General features: G+C 39.4%; 1 protein-coding gene across 2 annotated transcripts in view; it reads left to right on the top strand.

Annotated features, from left to right (window-relative positions):
- The window catches only part of LOC138821166 (mitotic checkpoint serine/threonine-protein kinase BUB1-like), a 44,866-nt gene extending 19,393 nt beyond the window's left edge, over positions 1-25,473 (top strand). Inside the window, exons 11-25 of one of the 2 annotated variants that reach the window (XM_070013248.1) lie at positions 416-474; positions 6,143-6,271; positions 6,363-6,473; positions 7,141-7,237; positions 7,877-7,958; positions 9,727-9,901; positions 13,810-13,897; positions 17,455-17,693; positions 19,326-19,469; positions 20,351-20,466; positions 21,009-21,170; positions 21,351-21,508; positions 21,602-21,773; positions 22,892-22,998; positions 25,153-25,473. In XM_070013248.1, the coding sequence (XP_069869349.1) occupies positions 416-474; positions 6,143-6,271; positions 6,363-6,473; positions 7,141-7,237; positions 7,877-7,958; positions 9,727-9,901; positions 13,810-13,897; positions 17,455-17,693; positions 19,326-19,469; positions 20,351-20,466; positions 21,009-21,170; positions 21,351-21,508; positions 21,602-21,773; positions 22,892-22,998; positions 25,153-25,348 (2,035 nt within the window). In that variant the 3' untranslated portion in view covers positions 25,349-25,473. The remainder of the gene's footprint in view (positions 1-415; positions 475-6,142; positions 6,272-6,362; positions 6,474-7,140; positions 7,238-7,876; positions 7,959-9,726; positions 9,902-13,809; positions 13,898-17,454; positions 17,694-19,325; positions 19,470-20,350; positions 20,467-21,008; positions 21,171-21,350; positions 21,509-21,601; positions 21,774-22,891; positions 22,999-25,152) is intronic. The other variant, XM_070013249.1, reaches the window with a different exon arrangement.
- The last annotated feature ends 612 nt before the right edge of the window (positions 25,474-26,085 follow it).

Genomic DNA, 26,085 nt, shown 5'->3' with positions numbered 1-26,085 from the left:
AGATCCATTGCCCCAAGTATACTTTTCAAACAAGCTCTTGTTTGCATACATTTAGCTTTCTTCCTTGGTAGCTGTTATTTTTAATCCGGACATTATTTTGTGATTGTAGGCTCATCACTGAAACACCAGAGCTTCCCCTGTTTCAGGTGCCTGGAACTGGATGTTACATTTAACCTATACTATAAATGAATGCATTTAAATTAAAGAAGATGTTACGCTATCCTGACACATAAAGAAATGGTTATTATGGTGCTAAAATTCAGAATCAGTAATTTACACAAGTGTCAGTACCTTTGTTTTAACCACGGGCTTATAATTGTTGCCTAATTTCTTTTACTATTATTTCTTGAGAATTAGGCAAAAGGTATATATGTAGTTTTATTCTTCAGCATATCTCAAGAACTTTCTTTTGCAGATGTGTGAATCAGAGTACTCATGAGTTCAAGCCACAGATTGGGACTGAAATGAAAGAAGGTGTGTTTCATTACAACAACTTCATCCTGACTTGCTTGGGCAGATTTCTCTTGGTTACTCATTGTCTGTGTTGTAGCTGTGCTTTTTGGAAAGCTTCAGACAGAAGTTGCTAAACCTAAGTTTAGCAAGCTTGTTATTAGAGAGCAGAGCCCCAGACCATTTCAAATCAAAGTAGAAATCCACTTCTTCATAGTGCGGAATCCTTTGAAAACCTAATTTATTGAGGCTGGGAAAATGGCTCATTGGTCTCAGAGTGCTTGCCTTGCATGCATGAGGCCCTGGGTTTGATTCCTCAGCACCACATAAACAAAATGCCAGAGGTGGTGCTTTGTTCAAGTGGTACAGTGCTAGCCTTGAGCTGAAGAGCTGAGGGACAGCATCCAGGCCCAGAGTTCAGGCCCCTTGACCAACAAAAACAAACAAACAAAACCCCTAATTTATGAAAACTTCTATTATCAGCATCTTAATCTAAAATGATTGTCATCTTTAGTGTGTTAGATGGGAAAAGTAATCCAGTGTTTAATACTATATAATCCTATGTGCTACTCTACTGGAGGCATTTGCATAGCTGATTGATGATAAGTTGTATACATTAATAGGTCTTATTTGGATATTTGGACATTTGAATTTTTCCTCCATATAAAGGTAGCATCCACTGACCATTTGTGGAAACTGGGTTTCTTGAAACAGCTGACCATTACACCAAACAGCTGAGACTTGTTGATTGCACCAAGATATGGTACCTGTTCTCCAGACACCAGGCATTGTACTGAGTACTCAGAGAGGTAGTTGTGACCCGAACAGTAAAAGTCTCCCAGGACAGGAAGTACAATGATCCCTCACCTATTGTGGGAATTACATTCCAGAGACCCCTGCAATAGGTGACAATACATGAAGTAGCAGCATCATATTTATTTTATTATTTATATATTTTTAAGGCTTTATAAACCCTACTCTCCTATAAACCTTTCCCACTTTCTTATTAACCTTTCCCACGCTCTTATAAATAATTCATATACTTTTAAACACTTAGTATAGTCTTTAACTTATGAAATTTTAACAACATACAAAATTCTATATGAGTACTGCCAGTGAAGTATACTACAACTTGAACAATGAAGATCATGTATTACATAGCTGTGCAGTACTGATGGCGATGAAGGTGATGCCAATGAGATGAATGTACTGCACAGCCAAGAAGAGCCTTACAGCTCTTCTGAAGGCACCACTTCATCAGACACTTCATCAGGTGGTGCAGTATTTTCACCCAGGGCCGTAACTTCTATTTCTGCTAAAGGCATAGGCGTAATTTTTTGTCTGAGTGATGAACATAGTTGCTGGCACTGAGTGAGGTATTTTTTTTTTATTGTGCAAATACTGGACACAGAGGGGTTACAATTACAAGGTAATGAGTACATTTCTTTTTTTTTTTTTTTGCATTTTCATTTTATTCAGTTTTAACACATTCCCATTCTTGTTTTTTTTTTAATTTAATTTAATTTTATTTGTGAACATACTGTACAGAGGAGTTACAATTACCTGGGCTGGATAATGCGTACATTTCTTACCAAGCATTGCAGCCTCCTCCTTTGTTTACCCTTCACATCCCTTCCCAGCCTCCCCCCTCTCCCCCAATCCCAATCCTTCTCCTTCCCACCCTTCCCACCCCCCCCCCCCCCCGCACCGACGTTGTAAAGCTAGTTTTGGACATGACAACTTGTACTTCTCATTGTTGCAACAGGTCCACCTGTATCCTTAAACAACTGGTTTTTCCCCATCTCCTCCACAAGTTATACTGACATCAAATATAGTGAAAGCAGGGGTTATACTGTGGGGGAGGGATATACAAAGCAACAAAGAGATAATCTTATAAATGCGTTAGAAACACATGCATGAAAGAAAAAAACATTAAAATACACATCTAAGGGTCCATTTTCCTGACATCACATTATCTGACCTTTTCCGCTTGACTAATGAATACATTTCTTTTTTTTTTTTTTTTTGGGTCCGGTTGTGGGGCCTGAACTCTGGGCCTGGGCGCTGTCCCTCAGCTCTTCAGCTCAAGGCTAGCGCTCTACCACTTGAGCCACAGCGCCACTTCCGGCTTTTTTTTTTGCTTATGTGGTACTGAGGAATCGAACCCAGGGCCTCATGCATGCAAGGCAAGCACTCTACCACTGGGCCACCTTCCCAGCCCTGAATACATTTCTTATCAGGCATTGTTGCTCCCTCCTTTGTTTGCCTCCTCCTTTGTTTCCCCTTCCCATCCCTTCCCATCACCACAACCCTTACCCACCCTCTCCCAAGCCAAAGTTGTAAACTTCATTTTCAACATAACATCTTGCACATCTCATTGTTGCAATGGCTCCACCTGTATCCCTATTTAAACGATTTGTTTTTTTCCCGTCCCCGCCACAAATTATACCAACATCAAATACAGTGAAAACAGGGATTATACTGTGGGGGAGGGACATACAAACCAACAAAGAAATATTTCATAAGTATGTTAGAAACAATAGCAAGGAAGAAAAAACATTTGTGTTCCTATCTGACATGCCACTCTCAATTGTATTTACGAAGTGCAACAAATGAAGCATATGGAGATCTCATTCTTCAGCTACTTGCTGAAGTTCTTAGCCATCCCAACCATAGTTGCAAGACCATCAAGTGTTAGGCCAACCTTCTCCTCTTCTCCAACCTTTAGATCTTCTTGGTCCTTATCCTCTTCGCATGCTGACTTTGTCCTCTTTATCAGATCTTCATCTGTCAATGGTTCTAAGTGGATATTGATAAGGTCATTCATGTTATATCTTTGAAACCATCTCCTCCCAGTAAGTTTGCCAGCTTCACAGCCTTTGCTATGGCAGAGTGATGGACTTCATTGGGAGAATTCCTTATAATCATGGACCACTTCTGCCAGGCGCTGGTGGCTCATGCCTGTAATCCTAGCTACTCAGGAGGCTGAGATCTGAGGATCGCGGTTCAAAGCCAGCCCGGGCAGGAGAGACCGTGAGACTCCTATCTCCAGTAAACCACCAGGAAACCGGAAGTGGCGCTGTAGCTCAAGTGGTAGAGCGCTCACCTTGAGCTGAAGAGCTGAGGGACAGCGCCCAGTCCCAGAGTTCAAGCCCCACTACCGACAAAAAAAAAAAAAAAAAAAATCATGGACCACTTCTTCTCACAAATTTTTCCAGCTGGCATTTACTGTTACACTCTTTATCTCCTTTATGGCCTTCTGAATATTTAGCAGCCATGATACAAATAAGCCTTTAGCAAGAAGTTTTCACCTGTGTCCACAGCTTCAACTAAGTTTTACAGGGCATTTCACATGTAGAGCACCTTAAAAGTGGAAGTAATGCATTCATCCACAAGCTGAATGAGCGATGCGGTATTTGGTAGCAAATATTCTTATCTGGACTCCATTATATGACAGTTTGACAACATAGTCTCCAGCATTGCCCATGATCAGAGCACTTTGTATTTGAGGTTTTTCTCTGCCAGATAAAGCTTAACTTCCAGGAATAATCACTGGTGGAACCAATCAGCTATGTGAGTTTCATGATCCAAGCCTTGGAGTTGTGCATCCAATACACAGGCAACACATTCTTATTTTTGTTTTTTAGGGCCCTTGGGTTTTGGGACTTAAAATAAATGCTTGCAGCATTCCCACATGTAATCAGAGTTACTCAATCTTTTGGGGCCTTTAAATCAGGGGCTTTGACTTCATCCTTCATAATAAAAGTGTGGGATGGCATTCATTTCCAAAATGAGCTGTCTCATCCATGATAAAAACGTGTTCAGGGGCTGGGAAGTGGTAGAGTGCTAGCTTTGAGCTAAAGAGCTGAGGGACAGAATTCCAGCCCCATGACTGACCAAAAAGAAAAGAAACCTTGTTCAGGCTTATAACCCCTTTCCTTGATGATGGAGTTGAATATATTCACATACTCCTGGCTCCAGCTTTATCCACAGAAGCAGCTTCTCCATGCAGAGAAAAGCTCTTGAGTCTAAAGCATCTTTGAAATTTGTCAAACCAACCCTTGCTGGCACTGAATGGGGTTGATCTGATGGTAGAAATACTTGACAGTCCTTCTACATCGTCATCCTTGTCACCATCATGAACATCCATGCTTTCTGCAAAATGATCATAAAGTTTCTTGGCCTTTGTCCAGATGGTGTTAGTATCCAGTGAGATCTTCTTCTTGCTGCAGTCATTTATCCACAAGGCCAATGCAGACTCCACCCTTACAATGGCCTTATTGGAGGAAGTGACCACCCTCTTTGCAATCTTGTTAAAAGTCGTTGTTGCTGCAAAAACTGATGTTTTTCTTGTCTTTATATAGCCAGCAGTAGATTTGTTGATCCCGTAATGGCAGCCTACAGCGGCAGAGCTTTTTCCTTCCTTTAACATGTTAAGAAGTTCCACCTTTCCTTTGATGGTAATCATCTTTCTCTAGCACTTGGGTTGGCTCCCAGAAGCAAAGAATGTTTAGGTGGCATCATGGGGCTTGAAATAAATTCAAACTTCTATGAAAATTTCACACCATGGCAGAGCAACACTATGTGTAGTAATCAATTTGTTGATGTGAAGTGGACAGGGAGAGATGCTTAATGTATCGACACAATGTGGGAGAGCAAACAGACCAATGCTACAGTCACTGAGCCAATCAGCATCCAGTGCTTTGGTTGGTCACCTTCCATTTCATCAGCCAGTAGTGTGCCATGTACAATCTCACATTAGCAAACTTGCCCACACGGTAGTGGCTTACTGCATTTCCATTGTGTACAGTAGTTTTCATCCACTGATGAAGTACATACTGTATTTTATTTCAATTTATTATTATCTTAATATGTTTTAATTAACATTTATAGTGTTATATTGTTTAAAATATTTGCACAAAAATAAGTAAAATAACTTATATAAATACATATATACTGCAAAATCCTACGATATGGTGAAAACTCTACCATATATTTTTTTAACCTGTAATACAGTGAAGCCACAATAAGTGAATTCCGATATAGTAAGGGACACTATATTAATACTGAGGTTGGATTTCTGAGAAGATAATAATGAATGACTAGATAGGAGTTATCCATATAGCTAAATTGACAAGTCTGTTTTAGACAGAAGGAGTAGCAAGCACAGAGCCCTCAGGAATGCCTCTGGTATGTTCTAAGTTCAGTAAAGACACTTCTCACCTATAGGGTGAGCAGGGGAAGGAAGAAGAAGTTGCATCTGACCTAAGCAAACAGGTTGGGCTGATCAGAGCTTTTTACACCATTGTCTGACTCCAACTGACTGAGATGGAAGCAAGTCTTAAGAGTTAAAGTGTTTTAAGAGTAAAGCTTTAGAACATAACCATAAGCAGGTTGTTTTATGAAACAGGAAAGCTGAGGATGCTATTTATGACAAAACTACTAATTGGGTCATTCACAGAACAGATGGCTCATACCTGAACCTTCATTTTCCTTTCTGTAAAAGGATATTCCTCACTATACCAACTGTATAGTACTATTACAAAGATAAGTACCAAGTATATGAAAACAATAAATAACTTTAGTTATTATTGACTGTGGTAAGCTAGTTGATTGAGTTCCTGTAATCCATGTGCCTTCCATTGTATTCTGATTGGGCTACTGACTACATTTTGATTCATTCCTTTGCCAGCATGTGAAATACAGAAGGTGGCTAGTGTAAGTTCATTTCACACAACTCCAAACACCTCACTAGGAATGGTTCAAGCAACACCATCCAAAGTGCAGCCGTCACCCACTGTGCATACCAAGGAAGCATTAGGTAAAGTCTATAATTTTGTGTGTGACACCTATAACAAATTAAGGAAAGCTCTTTTGTAAGCTCTTGACAAGTATTCTTTTTGTTGCTTAAGGTTTCATCATGAACATATTTCAGGCTCCTACAATTCCTGACGTTTTTGATGACAAAGATGAATGGACATCACTAAATCAAAATGAAGATGAATTTGAAGCTAAGTTTCAAAGTAACAATTGGTTTAAAACTTACTAAGTACATAGCATCATGGGGGCTACCAAAGGTATGATCAGGGATTATGTAAGAGGATAGAGAACACATGAAATAAAAATATGATAATTTGATAAGGTGACAGATAGTGTGAGTGATTGATTTGGGGTTATTATTTTTTTTAATATAGCAGAAGAAGGACAAAATCCCCATAGTTAGAAATGGTCAGCAAGAGATGTGACTTGAGCTGGTTGTGGTAGAGAAATGGCCAAGTGGAATGTTGGAGCCCATGCTAGGAGCTACAGGTCACAATAATTATTTGTAAGATCTAGTTAGACTTAGGAGGGCTAGAAATACAAAGCTGATAGTTTATTTCATAAAGGAAATGAAAAACAAAACCACTGGGAGCTTTATCGAATAATTCAATGTCAATAGCAGTGCTGCAGGAAAATGACCAATACTGTTCTTTATGTACGAAAGGAATTTATGACCCAGTGACCATAGTTAAGTCACTTCATTTCACTACAAAGTGACTTCCTGCACTAATTAGTATTATTAAAATTGATACCAGTTCTTATTATGTAAGCTGGTTCTTCTTATTTATAGTTAATGTGTAATGTAAAGGATAGTGATTTTTTTCCTCCCCTAGGACAATAATAAAATGCTATTTTTTTATTCTCTTGCAGAAAATGCTACGTCTTCTGGGGTTTGGGGGATCAATAAGATTATGTCTTTGTCATCTGCTATCCCTATTTTTGAAGATGGAAACCAAGAAAATTATGGGTAAGGAAATATCTAATTAAAATAATATTGGGGAGAATGCAAGTTGTCACAGTGCCACAGGATCTATGGAGGTGCCTGCAGGACTCAAGGTGATAGACAGTTTGGGAAGAACACAGCTCGCTGACCAGATGGTCTAGGTTCCAGTCCTAGCTCTGCCACTGACAACCTATTTGACCCTGTAACCAGGAGCTAATTACCAAAGTTCTACCTATCTGCAGTTCTGTGTAGGAGTTCCAAGACAGCAGACCTGCCACAGCAAAAGGATAGTTGTGAAGGAAATTAGAGTCTGGTTACAACTTGAGAGAGGGCTCAGTTGGTGGATTCTCTTGATTCAAAACTATTTTCGATGTAGATGAGGTACAGGTATTTATACAGGCCCAATTTATATTTGCAGGAGGATAAGTAGTAAAGGAAGTAGCTTTTGATGAGTAATGTTGCTTAAAGAAGACTAATGTTGGAGAGCAACATCAGACTCTAGAGAGGGATAGCTCTGAAAGCCTCACTATTCATAGCTTAAACCATGGAACAAGAGATGTCAGTGAGAATTACCAGTATCCTGATAGGGAAAAACTGCATTGAAGCAGAAATGTATTTTATCAATACATTTTAGGATTTTGAATTTTTCAAATCTCTCCTTAGATTACCACAGCCTAAAAATAAGCCTCCAGGATCCAGGACCTTCGGGGAACGCTCTGTTAGCAGATTTCCTTCAAAACAAAATGTAAGCAAATCTCTGGTTTATTTTGAAATGGATCTTTACAACTCTTTTCATTTTAGAAATTGATTAGTTCTCCAAATGGTCTGAGGTATGTCCAACTGTATTGGAAAATATAGTGTTCTATTAAGAATGTGTTTCTTTCAAAGCATTACTCAACAACTTTTTGAGTGCCTGTCATATGTCAGATACTGGGATAGAAAAAAAATGAAGTTGATATGATTCTTACTCTTAAGAAATTTTTTCTTCCACTAGTAACTGCTGCAGGTAGGACCCATGCATGTATGCTAACAATGGGAAACAAGAATCTTTTTTTAGTATAAATATGGCCCCATGACTGACTAAAAAGAAAAGTTCTTTAAAGATTCTTGGTTTAATGCTAATCCTTCAGGTAAACACCTTAATAGTAACCACTTGAGCCACAGGACCACTTCTGGGTTTTTCTGCTTCTGTGGTGTTGAGAAATAGAACCCAGGGCCTCAAGGCAAACACTACCACTGAGGCACCTTCCCAGCCCCTCTTTAAAGAACTTTAAGAGAATTTGTGTAACTTCAAGCAGTTCACTAGACTCACAGATTTTTATATGTTATATAATCATAAACTTGGTAATTATAAATTACTCTGCTGGTGATTTCCTGAGCTCTTTAGCTCAAGGCTAGCGCTCTCCCATTTGAGCTACAATGCCACTTCTGGTTTTCTAGTGGTTTATTAGGGATAAGAGTCTCAAGGACATTCCTGCCCAGGCTGGCTTTGAACGTGATCCTCAGATCTCAGCCTGCTGAGTAGCTAGGATTACAGGAGTGAGCCACTGATGCCCAGCTCAAAGAATAAATATTGAATAAATAGTATAATTTATAAAGGACCTATGAATTCTTTCCTTATGTCTTTCTAGGAGTGTAACTCTCTTTTCAAGTTTGGGCAAGACTTAGTAACTTGTTTCTAACAAATGCAGTAGGGAAAGAAAAAAAAATTCATAGTGAAGAAACCTCACACATACCTTCTCAAGTGATTTGCTGAACCTCATCAGTAAAAAATTATATTGAAATGTATGAAAAGGATACTTTGCAGTCTTCCTCAAAATCTGTAGATCTAGTCTAACCATGAAAAATTAAATAAGCCTAAATTACAGGGGCATCCTACCCAGTTGCTGGCCAGTCTCCAAAAGTGTCAGTGCAAGAAAAAGTAAGAAAGACCCATGGATAGCCATGAGGAGGGGAGACTAGCAGGCAGGACAGCTAAATACAGCATACTGTCTAGATTGTATCCTGGAATGGCAAGGGACATTAAGAGAAAACAGTGAAATCCTAATAAGGTCTGAAGTTAGTTAATTGTTTACCTTTGGAATGTACCAGGTTCTAGGAGAGGTTAAAGAATTCTTACTGAAGAGAAGAACTGTGTACTACTATCTTTGTATCTCTTCAATAAATCTAGACTTTTTTTCAAACTTAAAAATGTAAAAGCAAAAACAAAAATGTGCTTTGCTCTACTGAGATGTGCTAGAGGTAAAAAGTTAACATTTGATTTTCCTTAAGTCCTCTTTAATAAACATTTTTCAGCTTTGTTTTGGTTTCTTTGACATGAGGTCTTACTATGTTGTCCAGGCTGGTCTTGAACTCCTGAGCTCCAGTGATCCTCCTGCTTTAGCCTCCTGAGTAGCAGGCACTGCAAGTCTATGTCACCTGCACCTGGCTACATCTTAACATGTTAATGAGTTAAAATGTGATAGACAAAACAGGGAAAGTATTGCTGCTTTTCAGTTCTTCCTCTGTTGTAGGAAATGCCTCACACTGAAGAGTTTTTAGATGATTCAACCATCTGGGGTACTCGCTGCAACAAAACCCTTGCACCCAGTCCTAAGAGCACCAGAGATTTTACACCTGCTGCCCAACTTGTATCTACACCGTTCCATAAGCTTCCAGCAGACTCAGAGCACATGCTAGAAGATAAAGGTGTGTATCACACTGTTTTAGTGTCTGTCTTTTATGAACTTTAGTTTATTTAGTATTAAGTTTTTCTTCTTAAAAATTCTATAAGAGGGAAGTGGTGCTGGGGCTCAAGTGGTAGAGCTCTGGCCTTGAGCTGAAGAGCTCAGGGACAGCGCCCAAGCCCAGAGTTCAAGCCTCACGACTGACCAAAAAAAAAAAAAAAAAAAAAAAAAAATTCTATAAGAGTTTGAAAATCAAAATTAATTATAAAATTTGTCAGTTGTCTTTTTTTCCCTTTGGTAGTATTCATAAAGTCTGTGTATTTTCAAAACTTAATAAATAGGTAGAAAGGGAAAAAATATCAAGCAAAATGTAGTGGTACATGCATGTAATCCTAGCATTCAGGAAACTGGCAAGAAGATCAAAGCTAGCCTGAGCTATGTAGCAAGACCCTATTTCAATAAGGAATAAAAAGAAAGAAAAAATTATAGAAGGGTTTAAAGGCAAATAGACAAACACAAAGTTATGTGTCTAAATTTTATTATTTTGGACACTTAACCAAGTATACTATACAAGGGAAGTCATTTTAGAGAGTAATAAAGTCATATTTTTAAAGAGTAACAGGACTAATAGTTTTTTTTCCACCCCACCCAGATATAAAACCTCTTATATAAAAAAACTTTATACCTATGAGTTAAGCTTTAAAATTACATTGAGTGCAGTTAATTATTAGCTATTAATTAGCCAATTATAGAATATATTCTATCAGCTGAGTACTGTGGCTCACACCTGTAAGCCTCGCTACTTCAGAGGCTGAGATTAGGAGTATTGCTGTTTAAGCCTAGCCTGGACAAAATGTTTGAAAGACTCCCATCTCAACCAATTAAAAGCTAAGCACCTGCCATCCCAGCTAAATGGGAATGTAAAAAGGAGGATCACAATTGAGGCCAGCACCAGCAAAATGTGAGACCATATTAGCAAAACAGCAAAAGCAAAAAGGGATAGGTATATAACTCAAGTAGCAGAGCACCTACCTCACAATTTTGAGCACCCAAGTTTAAACTCTAGCACTGAAAAAAGTATGTATACTATGCAATCTGAAACCACTGTACCATTTTAACTAGTATTAAGTTACTGGCCAGACTATATCACTGCTGGTACTTATAAAAATAATAACTATTTACTAAAGCAGCAATGAAATAGTGACCAAAGAATTTCACTTATCAGATGCAAGCATACTTTAGTGGACTTAAGAACCTGTCAACAAAAGTTTTGACTACGGAATCATGCTCTTTTCTTAGATTACTAATCTAGTATGTTCATTTATGTTTTTCTTTGGGTGGGGTCAATATTTACATCTCTTTAAATCTGAAGAAGGGAATTTAGTTGAAAATGGGCTATTGCTAAATGCTATCACAAGCTTGCTACTTGAATTTTTTTAAAAATAAAAGCTTTCCATTCAGGAAACTGTAATCTGTGAAGAGTCTTTCAAAATGTCAACTGACTGTTCTTAATTTGCCGCTCTGGCTCTATAAACAGAAGCTAATGTTTTAGCATTGAGAAGTCAAGTACCTTTTCAGTGAGAGACTGACTAATAAGATTTACTGCAGTCTAATGCTTGGTTACATAGAATATTAGCATTACTTGGTAGAAGTCTAATATGTCTGTCCTGCCTACTACAGATAAGAATACATAGTTTTAGGTTAAAGGCAGCCATGATAAGTAATAACCACATTTGAACCATCTCAATCAACTAAAAATTGATTCAGTAAAGTTTGTTAAGCTGAAGGACATAGAAATCCCTATGCTCGGAAAGCACTGTTACTGTTCATGTCCTCTTTGGATTCTAAAACTGGTGTGCCTGCCACCTCCACCCCTCATCCCCCATGCCTGCTAGGGACCTCTTGGTAAGTCAGCCTGTCCACAGTGGCCTGCCATTCTCTGGACTCTTGTCTTAAGGATCATACGGACTATATACAGAGAGTCAAAATGCTCCCATATATTAGCAATAGCTATTTGTGTGTATGTGTGTGTACTGGTCCTAGGGCTTGAGCTCGTGACTTGGTCTTTGTCCCCAAGCTTTTTTCCTAAAGGTTAGCTCTCTACACTTGAGCTATAGCTCTATCTCCCTCTTTTTGGTAGTTAACTGGAGGTGAGCATCCTATGATCTTTCCTCCTAGGGCTGGCTTCAAACCAGAATCCTCGTATCTCAGCCTCCTGAGTGGCTAGGATTACAGGCATGAGCCACCAGTGCCTAGACTACCAATTGATTTTTTTTCTTATTAATACAGTATTTATTTGTCTTTTCTCTGTCAAACCCTGAGCCAACCACTTTCCCCAGACTTCCTGAGGAGGTACAGGAAAAGGAACATACAGGGCAAACAAGACATCGGGGCAAAAAGTATGGAAGGTAGAGACTGCTCCTTCACATGGTGAAGATGATGAGAAAGGCCATCATGGCCTCCAAGAGGGCAAAGCCCAGAATGGCATAGGAGAAGAGCTGCTGCTTCAGATGATTCCTGGCATAACCAATGATGAGGCTCCGAAACACTGCCAATTCACACATACACACAAATACCTATTGCTAGTATATGTGAGCATTTTGACTCTCTGTTTATAGTCCCTATGATCCTTAAGACAAAAAAGTCCAGAGAGTGGCAGGCCACTGTGGACAGACTGACTTACCAAGAGGGGAGTGATGGGTGGGGGAGGCAGGCACCAGTTTCACTAGCCACCTCAACTGGCGGCTTCAGCCCCCATGAACTTGGCTGCTGTGTCGATGTCCCTTGAGGGTGCTGGTTTGGAAGCTGTAGCTGGGGACGTGAGGTCAGGGGACATGGGCCTGCTAAGCTGCTATGGCTCTCATCTGTCAGTGTCTGTGATCGATTGATTCAGTACCACGGCAGATAGTGGTCAGCTCAGCAGCTGACAGGTACTCCTGACCAAGGAGGGAGTAGAGGCAAACTTGGAGCAGGCATACATTTTTAGGGGTGAGCTATGGCAGAAGAACTGCTCCCAGCCAGAGAAAACAGAGCCCAATAGGTTTTTTTCAGTAATTTTATTCCTCATTTTTCAATCTTATAGCAACTTTTTTCCATGCCAAAGTGAAACCAAAGGATTTAATTGTGCTAAATGAAAGGAAATATTGTATTTAGAATATCCTTTTTTGTACATTATACTTCCTTATTCAGGGCAAAATAAGCAGTCATCAATATGAAGGTACTACTTTATACTTTATTTTCTGCCAAGCAATACAGTATTTTTGTGGCTATTAGGCGAAGATATAGTTGTCATTTCAAATAGTGTTTTCTAATTTGTTCAAATTCTATCTCAGTAGTCTCCCAATAAGAATGGAAAGAGAAATCCCATTTGTTATATGAAAAGTCACACAACCCTCTCCCTTTGAAATCAAAGAGCAAATTCTAAAATCAGCCATTGAACATTTATTGACTCGATTTAGATGGATATGTTAGAGATAAAGGAAAGAATCACATCCTAATTGGCAGTAATTATCCATCTCATTTGTGACATTAGGCTGTTTTTAGGAGACATGGTTCTTGGCTCACATTGAATATAATCTGTAATAAATATATCTTAAGAAAGCTGTATTATACAATAGCTATGTATTTGACACTGATTCATCCAACTTCCCACTCTACATTGAAAAATTTGATTTTTCAAAGGTCTTGAACAGTTGTGCTTGAAGTTTTGGTATGTTTGGTAAAGACCAATAGCACAGTAATTTTCTGCAAGTTCATAGGAAAAATAGATATAAATTACTTTTTATATAGCAATTTTTATCATAGAATACAATTTTGAAACTATTGTGCAAGTCTGCATAAAAAAGGAATTCCAGACTTTGTAAATATCAAATGTTTGTATACACACATGTGCACATAATGTGTCTGTCTCTATTTTTTTGTATGTTCCAGAAAATATGGTGACAACACAGGGTACATGTGCAACTTTAAACTCTCATGATGAAAAGAGGGTACAGCCTCCTAAAGACAGAAAATTCGGGTATAGTATGATTTTTCTGTTTTCTCCATTTCATTGTTGCTTCGCATTTTAAGCTGTAATTGAACACCTAATCCAAACCTTCAAGGGCTCATGGCATTTTTCTTCACTGGTACCTTTTAAGTAAGAATTTTGTGACCATAGTCATGAGCCTGAGCACTGGGTATAGCAGGATAAGAGCAGCGCAGCTGGGGTAACAGAATTCTTGTGAGAACATTTAACACAATTGACTTCCATTCAATTTCAAGATTAAAACTGCAAATCCTCTTAGCAGACAAAAACCATTGCAGAGTTGTACCAACACATAATTGCCCCTTTATACCCATTGTCATTTAAAAAAATTAGTAACTTTCTTTTAAGAGAAGAAGATATAGTGCTTAAGCTTCCTTCAGTGTTGGTGCAAGGTGCAATACTTTGCAGGAGTAAACGTCTTCCATAACATTCCATATAGTCAATACTAAAAATAGCTGCTTTCTTAAGTACTTATATTCTAGGCAAGGTACTTATGCTTTTCATATACTGTGCCCTGTAGTTAATCCTTACAATAACAGGGTTGTGGGAGCTATTCTCTGTTATAGATGAGCAAATCACTTCCCAGAGGAATAAGTTGTTGACTTTAAGTCATAGGCCTCATGATTTATGGAACTGGAATTTGAGGCCTTTTTTTTTCAGAAACCTTGTTTTTACCACCATGCTAAGCTATATTACCAAAAGAAACAAACAAAAAACCACTGATAGGATTCTCAAGTGACGAGCAAGATCAATTTTGCATTAATTTTATTATCAGTAAGTTGGCCATTTTCTATGTGTTTTCTCTTCATTTTTCTGGTGAGAGGATTGTGCCAACAAGAGATTGCATAGCATGGTGTTGTTCTGTACTGCTACCTGGAGTTATCCAAAGTCCAGGCAAGTTTTTGATTCACAAGACTACTTTAAGCCATAGTTAAACTTAAAAGAAGCCAGGTGACAGTGTCTTATGCCTATAATCCTAGCTACTCAAGAGGCTAAGATATGAGGGTCACAGTTGGAAGCCAGCCCAGCCAAGAAAGTCTTTGAGACTCTTATCTCCATTAAACCACCAGAAAACCAGAAGTGGAGCTGTGGCTCAAGTGGTAGAGCATTAGCCTTGAGCAAAAGAAGCTCGGGATTGCCCAAGCTCTAAGTGGCCCCAGGATGGCACCAGAGGTGGAGGGGCGGGGAAGGGGAGATTTAACTTAAAAGAAAGAGAACAAAAATCCAGTGAGATGCACACTGCCAAGGGTCTATTTTCTTTGATACTTCCCTTCCCTCTGTACCAGTTAAACTGTAAGGAAACAAGACTTATCATGCCTCTTGTCTTGTTTCCCACTGGTTATTTTTAGGACAAGGTCTTGTTTCCCACTCAGGCAAGCAGACTGCTGAGCTACGTACTTTAGTCTTTTCATAGTTGCTGGGATTATAGGCATATGCCACTGCATCCATTTTCCTCCATGGAAATGGAGTCTCGTGGAGTTTCCTTGTCTGAACTGTCCTGGTCCTACCATCCTCCCAACCTCAGGCTCCCACATAACTTAGGATGACAGATGTGTATCACTACACCCAGCTGTGGGTTGAGGTAGAATCTTGCAAACTTTTCTGTCCAGGCTGGCCTTAAATCACAATTCTCCCATTCTCAACCTCCTCAGTTACTAGGATTGTAGGCATGAGCTACCAATGCCTGGCTGTGAGGGTTATTTTTTTACCATAAGCAATAGGTAGGTGACAAGGTGATATTCTATCTTTTTAGATATTCAGAAGAAAAGAACTTAAAATTCATTCTCATGGAGAAAGTTTATTATTTGTGCACCAACAATAATTTGGATACTCATATCATTAGAAAGCAATGTGTAAGGGTTTGGAAGCCCTTTTTATTGTGTATAAATACCTTTAGTATCTATTTAAATAGTGAATAAGTTACTAAAATCCTTGGAAGTAGTAAGAAACCTGACAGACAGGTTAACATCACCAATGATAAATCATGGTGATACATGTTGATGCCACAGAAGGAGAACACTGTGCTGCTCTGATCATCTTCCCAAACATCAGTCATCACAGTGTAGATGTGAGAAAAATATCAGAAACCCAGTTCTGTTAAGGTCCTGGGAAGAAAAGCCTTGCCAGAATTGTCACTGGAGAGTAAGGAGAGAAAAAAACAGTCCAGCTAACTACAACATCATATCTAGGACTGGATCTTGGAATAGAAGATGGACAATAGTAGAAGAACTGACAACATCCAAATGACAGAATTGAGTAGCAGTGCAAGTGTTTTTTTGTTAGTTTTCACAGAAGTACCTTCTAATAGGAGCTGATAACATTAAAGGAAATTGATAGGAATTTTCTATCATCCTTACAACATTTCTTTAAAACTATTCCAAAAGAAATTTAAAGAAATTTACAGTAATGGAAATGTGACAAGAAGTAAAACTAGCAGCATATTAAATTACATATATAGATTTACTCATGTGAAAATAAGCATTTATATATTTGTGGATGTGTATATGTTGATGCAAGGGCATATGTAAGTGGAGATACACAATCAAAAGTCTCTTCTTTGTGGTTCTCCATATGTCTGTTCTCTATACTGAACCACTGTTCTAGGGAAAAAGCAAGGTTAGTCCTGTGGGCCTCTGGTCACAATGTTTTCTTTTAAGACATCTTATATAACATGTGGCTGATTTGTTAGCACTGAATTCACATCCAATGAGACTGTACTTCTTGCCAAGTGAAGGTTAACTAATACCTATATTTTCTTACAAGGCACTTTACAGCCATCCTGCACTTATGAGTATCAGACTGCATTTCAATACTGCAACAAATTGAAGACATTTTAATAATGAAATCAACAACAAAAAAACACAAGAATACAAAAACATGACCCTATACCCCAAAAAAGACAGTATGAAAGTAAAGCAGTGAGTCAGAGCCTGACCTGGTTTTCACTTGATACTGGGAATATGTATATTGGTTTACTCAAATTTTTTATTGCTCTCTGAAAATCTGAAAATGAAAAATGCAAAATCACATGAGTATGCATCTTGTAGTTATGCATTAATGTTAGCATGTAGGTGAATTCACCACTGTGAAATTGATGAATGAGGAATAACTTTGCATACATGTACACATGTACATATGTATGTGTGTTTATAGAAATGAATTAAGATATTGAATTATGGTTGATATTTTATTTTTCTCTCAATATCATGTAAGAAATCTTCTTAAAATGAAATTAGACCTGATTACAGTAGCATTCTTAGATGGAACTTGAGGGAAGAAACTCATTCCTCTCAATTTTCTACCACTAATACCCTGTGTATCACCTCACTTGTTTAAGACATTATATGTCTTTAATTTTTATTTCTATTCATATACTAATTTTATGTATTAGTCTAAAAATGATTTAATCAACAGCCTGTGAAGCACTTTTGAAATGGCATTCCTAGAATGGTAACTAACAGGTAACTGTTTTGTGAAACTTTCATGTGATCAAATCAAATAGGCTTCTAATCACCTTTCTTTGTCTCTTACACTTGTCACATATCTAGTGTAATTCAAGACAAAAGTCCAGTACAAACATTCCTGCCTGACATGTCTTCAGCATCTGTACACCAGCCTCGCCAGCCTGCCAAGGGTGATGTGCTCACACATGAGGCAGTGGGGATCCTTGAGGCTCGAAAACATAGAGGCAGTGACCTTGACATCATGGAGCACCCATCAGATGCCAGCCCTGCACTTCAAGCACAATGGACACAGATTAGTTCACTTGGGAATGTCAATGCTGCAAGTATGCACAGATGTTCAATTGTAGTCTTGCTATAAGAACAGTAGCATGGACTGGTGCCGGTAGCTCACACCTGTAATCCTAGCTACTCAGGAGGCTGAGATCTTAGGATCGCAGTTCAAAGCCAGCCCAAGCAGGAAAGTCCGTGAGACTCTTATCTCCAATAAACCACTAGAAAACTGGAAGTGGCGCTGTTGCTCAAACAGAGCACTCACCTTGATCTGAAGAGCTCAGGGACAGCGCCCATGCCCAGAGTTCAAGCCCCACAACCGATCAAAAAAAAAAAAAAAAAAGAACAGTATGGGAAAAGCTGTTGTGAAAAACATCAGAACGAGGACTTGCACATCACTGAGTAGAACACATGCTCAGAACAGAACTCATGCCTGCATCTCAATTCCGTTTAGTGACAATACATTTGATGGGCAAGTCAATTTGTTTTAATCTTAAATGATAGCAAGACAACTATTGTTAAAAGAGGGAATTAGCCAGGCACTAGTGGCTTGCACCTGTAATCCTAGGTACTAAGGAGGCTGAAATCTGAGGATCACAGTTCAAAGCCAGCCCAGGAAAGTCCATGAGACTCTTATCTCCATTAAACCACCAGAAAAATGGAAGTGGCACTGTGGCTCACATGGTAGCGCGCTTGCCCTGAGCTGAAGAGCTGAGGGACAGGCCCAGAGTTCAAGCCCCACAACTGACCAAAAAAAAAAGAGAACTGAAACAATCTTAGTCAAGGTCACATGACTACTTAGGTGGGAGTGCTAGCATTAGAACCCAATTTAGAATCTAGGTAGTCTATTTGCAGTCTGTGCTCTCAACTACAAATATAATGCTGACTTGTCTGTAAAATGAGGGGAAACAGAATTATAGGCCCTTAGGTTCTAGTTCCCTCTATGTTTGTCTTTCATTTGTGTGAAGCAGAAGTAATGCTAGTATCTACCTTGTGGGATCATTGGAAAAACCAAGTGAACATTGGTTCCTTAATAAATGTGAAGTGATCTGAACAGTGTTCTATACATGCTTAATTCTAAGCAAATGATAAACACCTAGTGGGTAAAGCTTTCAGAATTTTCATAACACTCTTGGAGAGAAGGCTTTGTCTTCCCTTTAAAAAGTGTTTTTGTTTTTGTGGACCCAAAGCCCATCTCCTGTGTGCAAGTTGTGCATAGGTGGTAGAAATAGTTTGTAAAGGCTAGAGTGTAGAAGAGTAGCTCTAGCCTAGTATGTGAGAGGCCTTGGGACTGATCCCTAATACTTCATACTCATGCATGTGGTTATAAGTGGAGAAACAGTTAAAGAATATGTGTGTCTGAGCACATTAGAAGTAACTAATGTCCAAGCGTGTCTTTAGACACAGTTGTCATCATTAAAGTTGTGATCCAGTACCTCCATAAATTGAGAAAGATATAGCCAATTGATTCCCTTTGTCAACAAATGAATATTGGCCAAATTTACAAATTTAAAATGACAACAAAAACACTGAAATATCAGTTCTGACATTTTTTGAAAAGAGTTTATTATTGAATTAATATTCTATTAAGATCAAAGCTTTTGAAAACTTATTAATGTCTCAACTTGCTTTTCTAAAATTTCATTAGAGTAATTTGTTCCTTTTAATGTTCCTCTTTCTCTTAGAGTTTACAGTTGAAAACCCATGGGATAATGACTTGATTCTCAAACTTTTATCTGGACTTTCTAAACCAGTGAGTTCATATCTAAATACTTTTGAGCACCAGTATAAACTTCCAACCATCAAGCCTAAAACTGAGTTCCAATTAGGTAAGAATTCATAGAGAATATAATTTTGAATTCTTTGATAATATGTATATAGAAGATGCTAAAAGTAATATATCCTGTAACACATGGAGAAACTAGTGAAATCTGAAGAAAGTGTGGCATTTAGTTAATAGGAACATACTATGGATCTTTATTTGTGACAATCCTGCCATAGTTATGTAGAGTTAATAGGCCAGATTGGAGTGGTTGATGCCTGTAATCCTAGCTACTCAGGAAGCTGAGATGTGAAGGTTGTGTTCAAAGCCAGCCCAAGCAAGAAAGCCAGGGAGACTCTTACCTCCAGTTAACTACCAAAAAAGTCAGAAGTGGAGCTGTGGCTCAAGTGATACAGCACTAGTCATGAGCAAAAAAAAAAAAAAGCTCTGAGACAGTGCGTAAGCCCTGAGTTCAAGCCACACACACACACACATGCACACACAAAACAAAAAGTTAATTGTAGGGGAATGGCTGTATACTATGTAGAACTTTGTCCTTTTTATTCTGTTGTAAAAACACATACATTGTCCCAAACTTTGTTTATTAGCTCTTTACAAAAGATTTTTACATGTTCTTACCAACATCTCGAAAGTCATACAAAGCAGGAAGCACTAGTACCCTTTCTAAAATGTGAAAACCTTGGTGAGAGGGAGACACATGCCCAAGGCCATGCAGCTCAATGTCCTGAGCCAACATCACACCTCTGTGCCAGAGATTTGTTAAGAAGCCTCTTTGATGCCAGGTCTTTCTTTCACTTTTTTCTAGACCTTTCCCTATTTATTTTTGTTCATCAGAGCAGTTGAAAACTAAGAAAAATTATACAGATTCTTCATTATATAGTCCCTAATGATTCGGGCCTTTTACCATTTTAACACCTTTCTTCCAAGGTCCTTCGCTAGTGTATGTCAATTGCCTTCTTGGAGAAGGAGCTTTTGCCCAGGTCTATGAAGCTATCCTTGGAGATGTGAATGAGGTGAAAAATAAGCAGAAATGTATTTTAAAGGTAAATGATCTCAGGGGGTTCTTTTTAAGCAATATAGAAGTGAATTTTATAACAAAAGTTCTTTGCCTCCTTTTTTTTCCTTAAAACTGTGTTTTCATTGAGATCTGTAGTGAACGATTACATAAGAACTATCCTGTGAAGGGCTTGGAAGGTGACTCAGTGGTACAGTGCTTGGCTTGCATGCATAAGGCACTGGGTTCAATCCCTCAGCACCACATAAGAAAAAAGAAAAAAGGTGGAAGTGGGGCTGTGGCTCAAGTGGTAGAGCATTAGCCTTGAGCTAAAGAGCTGAGGGACAGCGCCCAGGCCCAGAGTTCAGGCCCCACGACTGGACCCAAAAAAAAAGAACTATCCTTTGAAGACTCAGAACTGCCTTGCCACTAAAATTATCCTGTAGTAGTAAGCCCCATATTGTAAAGCAGTTCATAAATTATCATCTCTCTTTATACCATGTCGTTTATTGGAATGGAGCTTGCTTTCTGGGTATCCTATCCAGAATGTGAAATGGGATATGAATGTCATGGATCTGATTTGTATTACAGGTCCAGAAGCCTGCCAACCCCTGGGAATTCTACATTGGGACCCAGCTAATGGAGAGACTCAAGCCAACCATGGAGTACATGTTTATCAAGTTCTATTCTGCCCACTTATTTCAAAATGGCAGCATATTAGTAGGAGAGCTCTACAGCTATGGAACATTATTAGTAAGTGTTTTGTTTCCATGATATGGTCATGAATTTGAAGTGCATTTCTGCTTTATGCCTTGCACCTGTCTTTTGTGGTTGGAACTTTTGCTGGACAAGAGGGTGAGGCAAAGCCTTTTTGACTAGAAATTTCATGTATCCTCCACAACCAACTCAGGGTGTCACTTGTATTGTTTCTAGAATGCCATTAACCTCTATAAAAATACCCCTGAAAAAGTGATGCCGCAGGCTATCGTCATCTCTTTCGCTATCAAAATGCTCCACATGATTGAACAAGTTCACAGCTGTGAGATCATTCATGGAGACGTTAAACCAGACAATTTCATCCTGGGAAACAGGCAAGTGCTCTGTAACAGGCCTCCTTCACCCTTCTCTAGCAGCCGCTTGCTGTTTGTGCTCATGCATCTTGACCTTGTTTTTGTTGAATCTAGATTTTTGAAACAGGATGATGATGATGATTTAGCTGCTGGCTTGGCACTGATTGACCTGGGTCAGAGTATCGATATGAGACTTTTTCCAAAAGGAACTACATTTACAGCCAAGTGTGAAACTTCTGGTTTTCAGTGTACAGAAATGCTCAGTAGCAAACCATGGAACTACCAGGTATGGGAGTAAAACAAGAGCTTTGAAAACTTTTTCCTCTCTCTCTTATCAGATTTTCAAAATGAATTTGGGATTCTACTTAATTAAACTAGTGGGTGAAGGAAAGGTCAAACTTATGGCTGAGGGGGAAGATAGAATTACTCCTGAGCAATATACCTTTCTCAAGTCTATCATCAGCAAAGGGAAGCAAATGCATTGTCAAAGTTTGACCCTAGGAAAAAGCACTGATTTGTGATCTTTCAAAAGGAAGTCAGGCTACCAGGATCCAGCTTCAGTTGTAGATGAAAGCAGCTTGGTTTCCTTTTTGGGCCAGAATTAGCTGGACACCCCAGCCTATTGACTGTGGGCAGAATTGAGCCAGTGTTGCACACACCTGGCTGTTTTCACAGGCAAGAAGGTGAACCTGACTGCTATAAGATGATGCTGCCAGATGTCCTCCCAGAATACCTTATCCAAAAGATTGCATCTAGCCTAAAGAAATGTGGCACAATTTCCATCAATGTTAGTTCTCAAGTAAAGAGAATACTAACTAGGACAAAAGTAAAGTTTGAAACTAGATTAACAAAATCTCTACCCAGTTTCCAGGTGGCTAGAAACTATGGCTTTTCAGCAGCCATAGTTAAAAGGGGCCACGGTGCAAGTCTGATTTCTATTCTACTGCCAATAAGACTTCCACCTGCACAAATGCTAATCTCCCATTTCCTCAGGCAAGGAGGGGGACAGTCTGTTGTCTTACAGACTTGGGCCACAATGGAGGGTTCTTTTCAGTTATAAACATCATATAACCACCAGAATCCCAGAGGAAGGAGTTGGAGCTCCCAAGCAAAGTGATTCTACTGTTGTATTTGCCGTATGCAACAGAATAAAAGACTTGGGAAGAACACTAACTAGGTCAAGAAGCACAGAGCTTTCTAAGGGGCCACCTCGGGAGGCAAGGGTGTTGCTCTCCCATGGAAGCTTCAGGCAGGGCCTAGACAAGCAGTGGGGCATCTCAGTAGCTTTCAAAGAAATCTTTAAAGCCCTATGGTTATATAACAGTGTCCAAGTTAAAAGTTACATATTTATAGGCTCGTGTGCAAATTACTATTGAGTGACATGCACCTGTGTTTTCTCTACAGATTGATTACTTTGGCGTTGCTGCAACAGTATACTGCATGCTCTTTGGCACTTACATGAGAGTGAAAAATGTAGGAGGTGTCTGGAAGCCTGAAGGTCTTTTTAGAAGGTGGGGATTGGCAATAGGGTGACAGTGAAAACAATAGATATAGCAGAATGGTGGTGAGTTTTGTCTGGCAGAAAAAGGAGTTCTGTCGCTGCATGGAAAACCTGTCTTGGGCAGTGTGGTGACAGCTCAGTACTGACACAGGCAATGCTCAGATCGCATGGCGCCACCACTGCTGTTTCCCCACATGTAAAAATAGCACAGCCACGGGCTGCTCAGTAGAGTAGCTCAGTTTCAAAAGGCCCTGAGTTCCATCCGCAGCACCAGATGAAAAGGGCCAGGAGCAACCAGTGCTACATGGCATCACTGAAAATTGCCAGCTACATGGTTGGATACTGTGAACTCCAGTGTTTCTCTCTACCCATGGGTGGGAAGACTCACCTAATGTCACTGAGCCTCAGGATTTTCCCACGTGTTTTCTTGTCTCTGTAATGGGAATAATGCAGATTCTTCTCAGATGTTTCTTATAAGAAAGAAGCAAAGGAAATTATGAAGGTGCTTTGAAAGTTATATAGTAGGAGGACACAGCTTTCTATTATAGGACAAATTTTAAGTCCCATCCTTATCTTACTTTAGTTCACTAACAGTTTGTTCTGATCTACAAAATTTCAAGAATGGTCTGGAGCTCATCCTGTCGGTGTGGATGGCTCTTCCAGAGTAACACCTTGTGAATGAATATACTACCGTTGCTGTGTAAGGTTAGGTACATGTATGTTCCTTATATGACTAATACTTCCTTCTCTTAATGCTTTTTTTTTTGTTTGTTTTGTGTTTTGGTCGGTCATGGGGCTTGAACTCTGGGCCTGGGCACTGTCCCTCACCTCTTCATTTCAAGGCTAACACTACCACTTGAGCCACAATGCCACTTCCAGTTTTTTCCATTTATGTGGTGCTGAGGAATCGAACCCAGGACCTCCCTCATGCGTGTGAGGCAAGCACTCTGCCACTGAGCTGCCTTCCAAGCCCCACCTTCCTTAACGTTTTTGAGGAATAAAAACTCATACAGAAAAGTGCTCTCATACACACAGCTTACTGGAAGTTTACATGTTGATATTCTTTAGAAACAAAAACTTTTCCTCACTCTCCCCATCATCTTCCAAAACTGAAGAACAAAAAAGCAGCTGGTAATAATTTTATGAAATGTCATGTGCCATACATAGATGAGGTTCAATCTCTAAATGGAAGACTAAAACAGCTATGTTTTATTCTGTGTAATGAGTCATCAGATTGAGCATTCTTCCTGCATTCTTTCTTGTGCTCATAATGGGAGGACCGGATGGTTGTTCAGAAGGCTTCCAGCTCTGGCAAGTGAAGGGAAAGACTGAAGCTCCCCTTCACAGACCCGGTGACCAGGCTCTGGAGTCCAACATCGGTGTAGTATTTTCTCCCTAGGGGATTCTCGTCAAGAAATTAAGTTAATGTCTGGAACTCTAAAGCTTGAGCACACTCAGAGCAGTGCAGCCTGTCTGCTGTCTCCTTGGTTCAGCTGCATTATGAGATTCTGACTATTCTGTACTATTCACAACCAGCCAGAAGCAGATAGCTTTTCAACCATGTTTCTCAAACCGAATGTGTTTAGAAATTTGGTTGGATCTTTTGTTTTTCTTGTTTATGATGGGTTCAGTGCTTCCATTTTTTTTTCTTTTTTGAAGGGGAGATTACTGGAAAAACTCAGGGAATTGTGCTTGCTAGGCAGGCACTCTACCTCTTGTCATACTTCCAGCCCCCTTTGTGCATTGGTTATTTCTGAGATAGGTCTCACTTCATATGCTTGGATCCTTCTCCTTAGGCTTCCCCATGTCATCACTGGAAATGACAGACTCAGGCCACTGCACCTAGCAAAGGCTGAGCTTCCCTCATAGTTTGGGGTAACAGGTATGCATTACTGTGCCCAGCCATTGGTTAACATGGAATCTCATAAACTTCTTTTATGTCTGGGCTGTTCACAAGCCATGATTCCTCAATCTCTGCTCCCAAGTTGCTAGGATTATGGGCTTGAGCCACTGTACCTGACAGTACTTGCATTCTCAGTCAGTAAATGGTATTTATGTGGGAATTGTCCTCTTATACCATCCAGGCTCTCAGGAGTCAATGTGTGAGCATATTGTGTGTTTTGAAGTCTGTGTTTTATCCACTGTTGATGCTTTGTCTCTTCAGGCTTCCTCATCTGGAGATGTGGGAGGAGTTTTTCCACACCATGTTGAATATACCAGACTGCGACCATCTCCCATCTTTGGATTTGTTAAGGCAGAAGCTGAAGAGCCTGTTTCAACAGCACTATTCAAGCAAGATCCGAACCCTGCGTAACAGGCTAATTGTGCTGCTCATGGACTATAAGCGTTTGAGAAAGTGAAATGCAGATGGGGACACTCTCCAGAAGACACTGTGTAAAGACTGACCTCTTACTTCAAACCTTGATTCTTTTTCACATTGATTTTTTTTTTATGTATTTGTTACAAATAAAGTCCATAAAACAGACCCATGTGAATTAGTTGTAACAAATACTCCAACCAAATTAACAAGTGGGAGGTTGGAGGCAGCTAACTAATGGATCTGTTCCAGTAGGCAAGCATTCATGAGAATGCATGTGAACCTTCCCAAGATGACACATTGGAAACCCTGACCTTTTTAAGCCAAAACTGGGCCAACATGACTTTTGTCCCTTTCTTCTGTGTAAAAGGAAAACTTCCAAAAGACACCCAGTGTCTTAAAAGTTTTTGTGGGGAAAAAAAAAAAAAAAAAACAAACCTGTCTGTCTTTTACAGTACCATTCAGTGGAAAATCTCTATTCTTGGAAATAATTTTTTTGGGGTGGTCAGTATTGGGGTTTTGAACTCAGGACCTTGATCTTGCTAAATAGGTACACTACTGCTTTTATTGACTTTAGAGCTAGAAGGGCCCTCAGGTTGCACAGGTCTTCCTGAAAACATCTGAGGCCCACAGTGCAGGAGTGTGAGGTGAATTACTTCCTTTTGCAGTATCCTCAGCTACCATGGCATTGGCCATGGGGCTAGAACTCAGGCCCTAAGTGCTGTCCCTTATTTCTTTCACTAGGCTAATGCTCTACCACTTTGAGCCACAGCATCACTT

Source organism: Dipodomys merriami, unplaced genomic scaffold, assembly GCF_024711535.1.
Source record: "Dipodomys merriami isolate MVZ:Mamm:240054 unplaced genomic scaffold, mDipMer1.0.p SCAF_90, whole genome shotgun sequence".
Taxonomy (NCBI): Eukaryota; Metazoa; Chordata; class Mammalia; order Rodentia; family Heteromyidae; genus Dipodomys; species Dipodomys merriami.
Note: the sequence above shows the minus strand (reverse complement) of the source record. Positions and strands in the feature narration are given on the sequence as shown.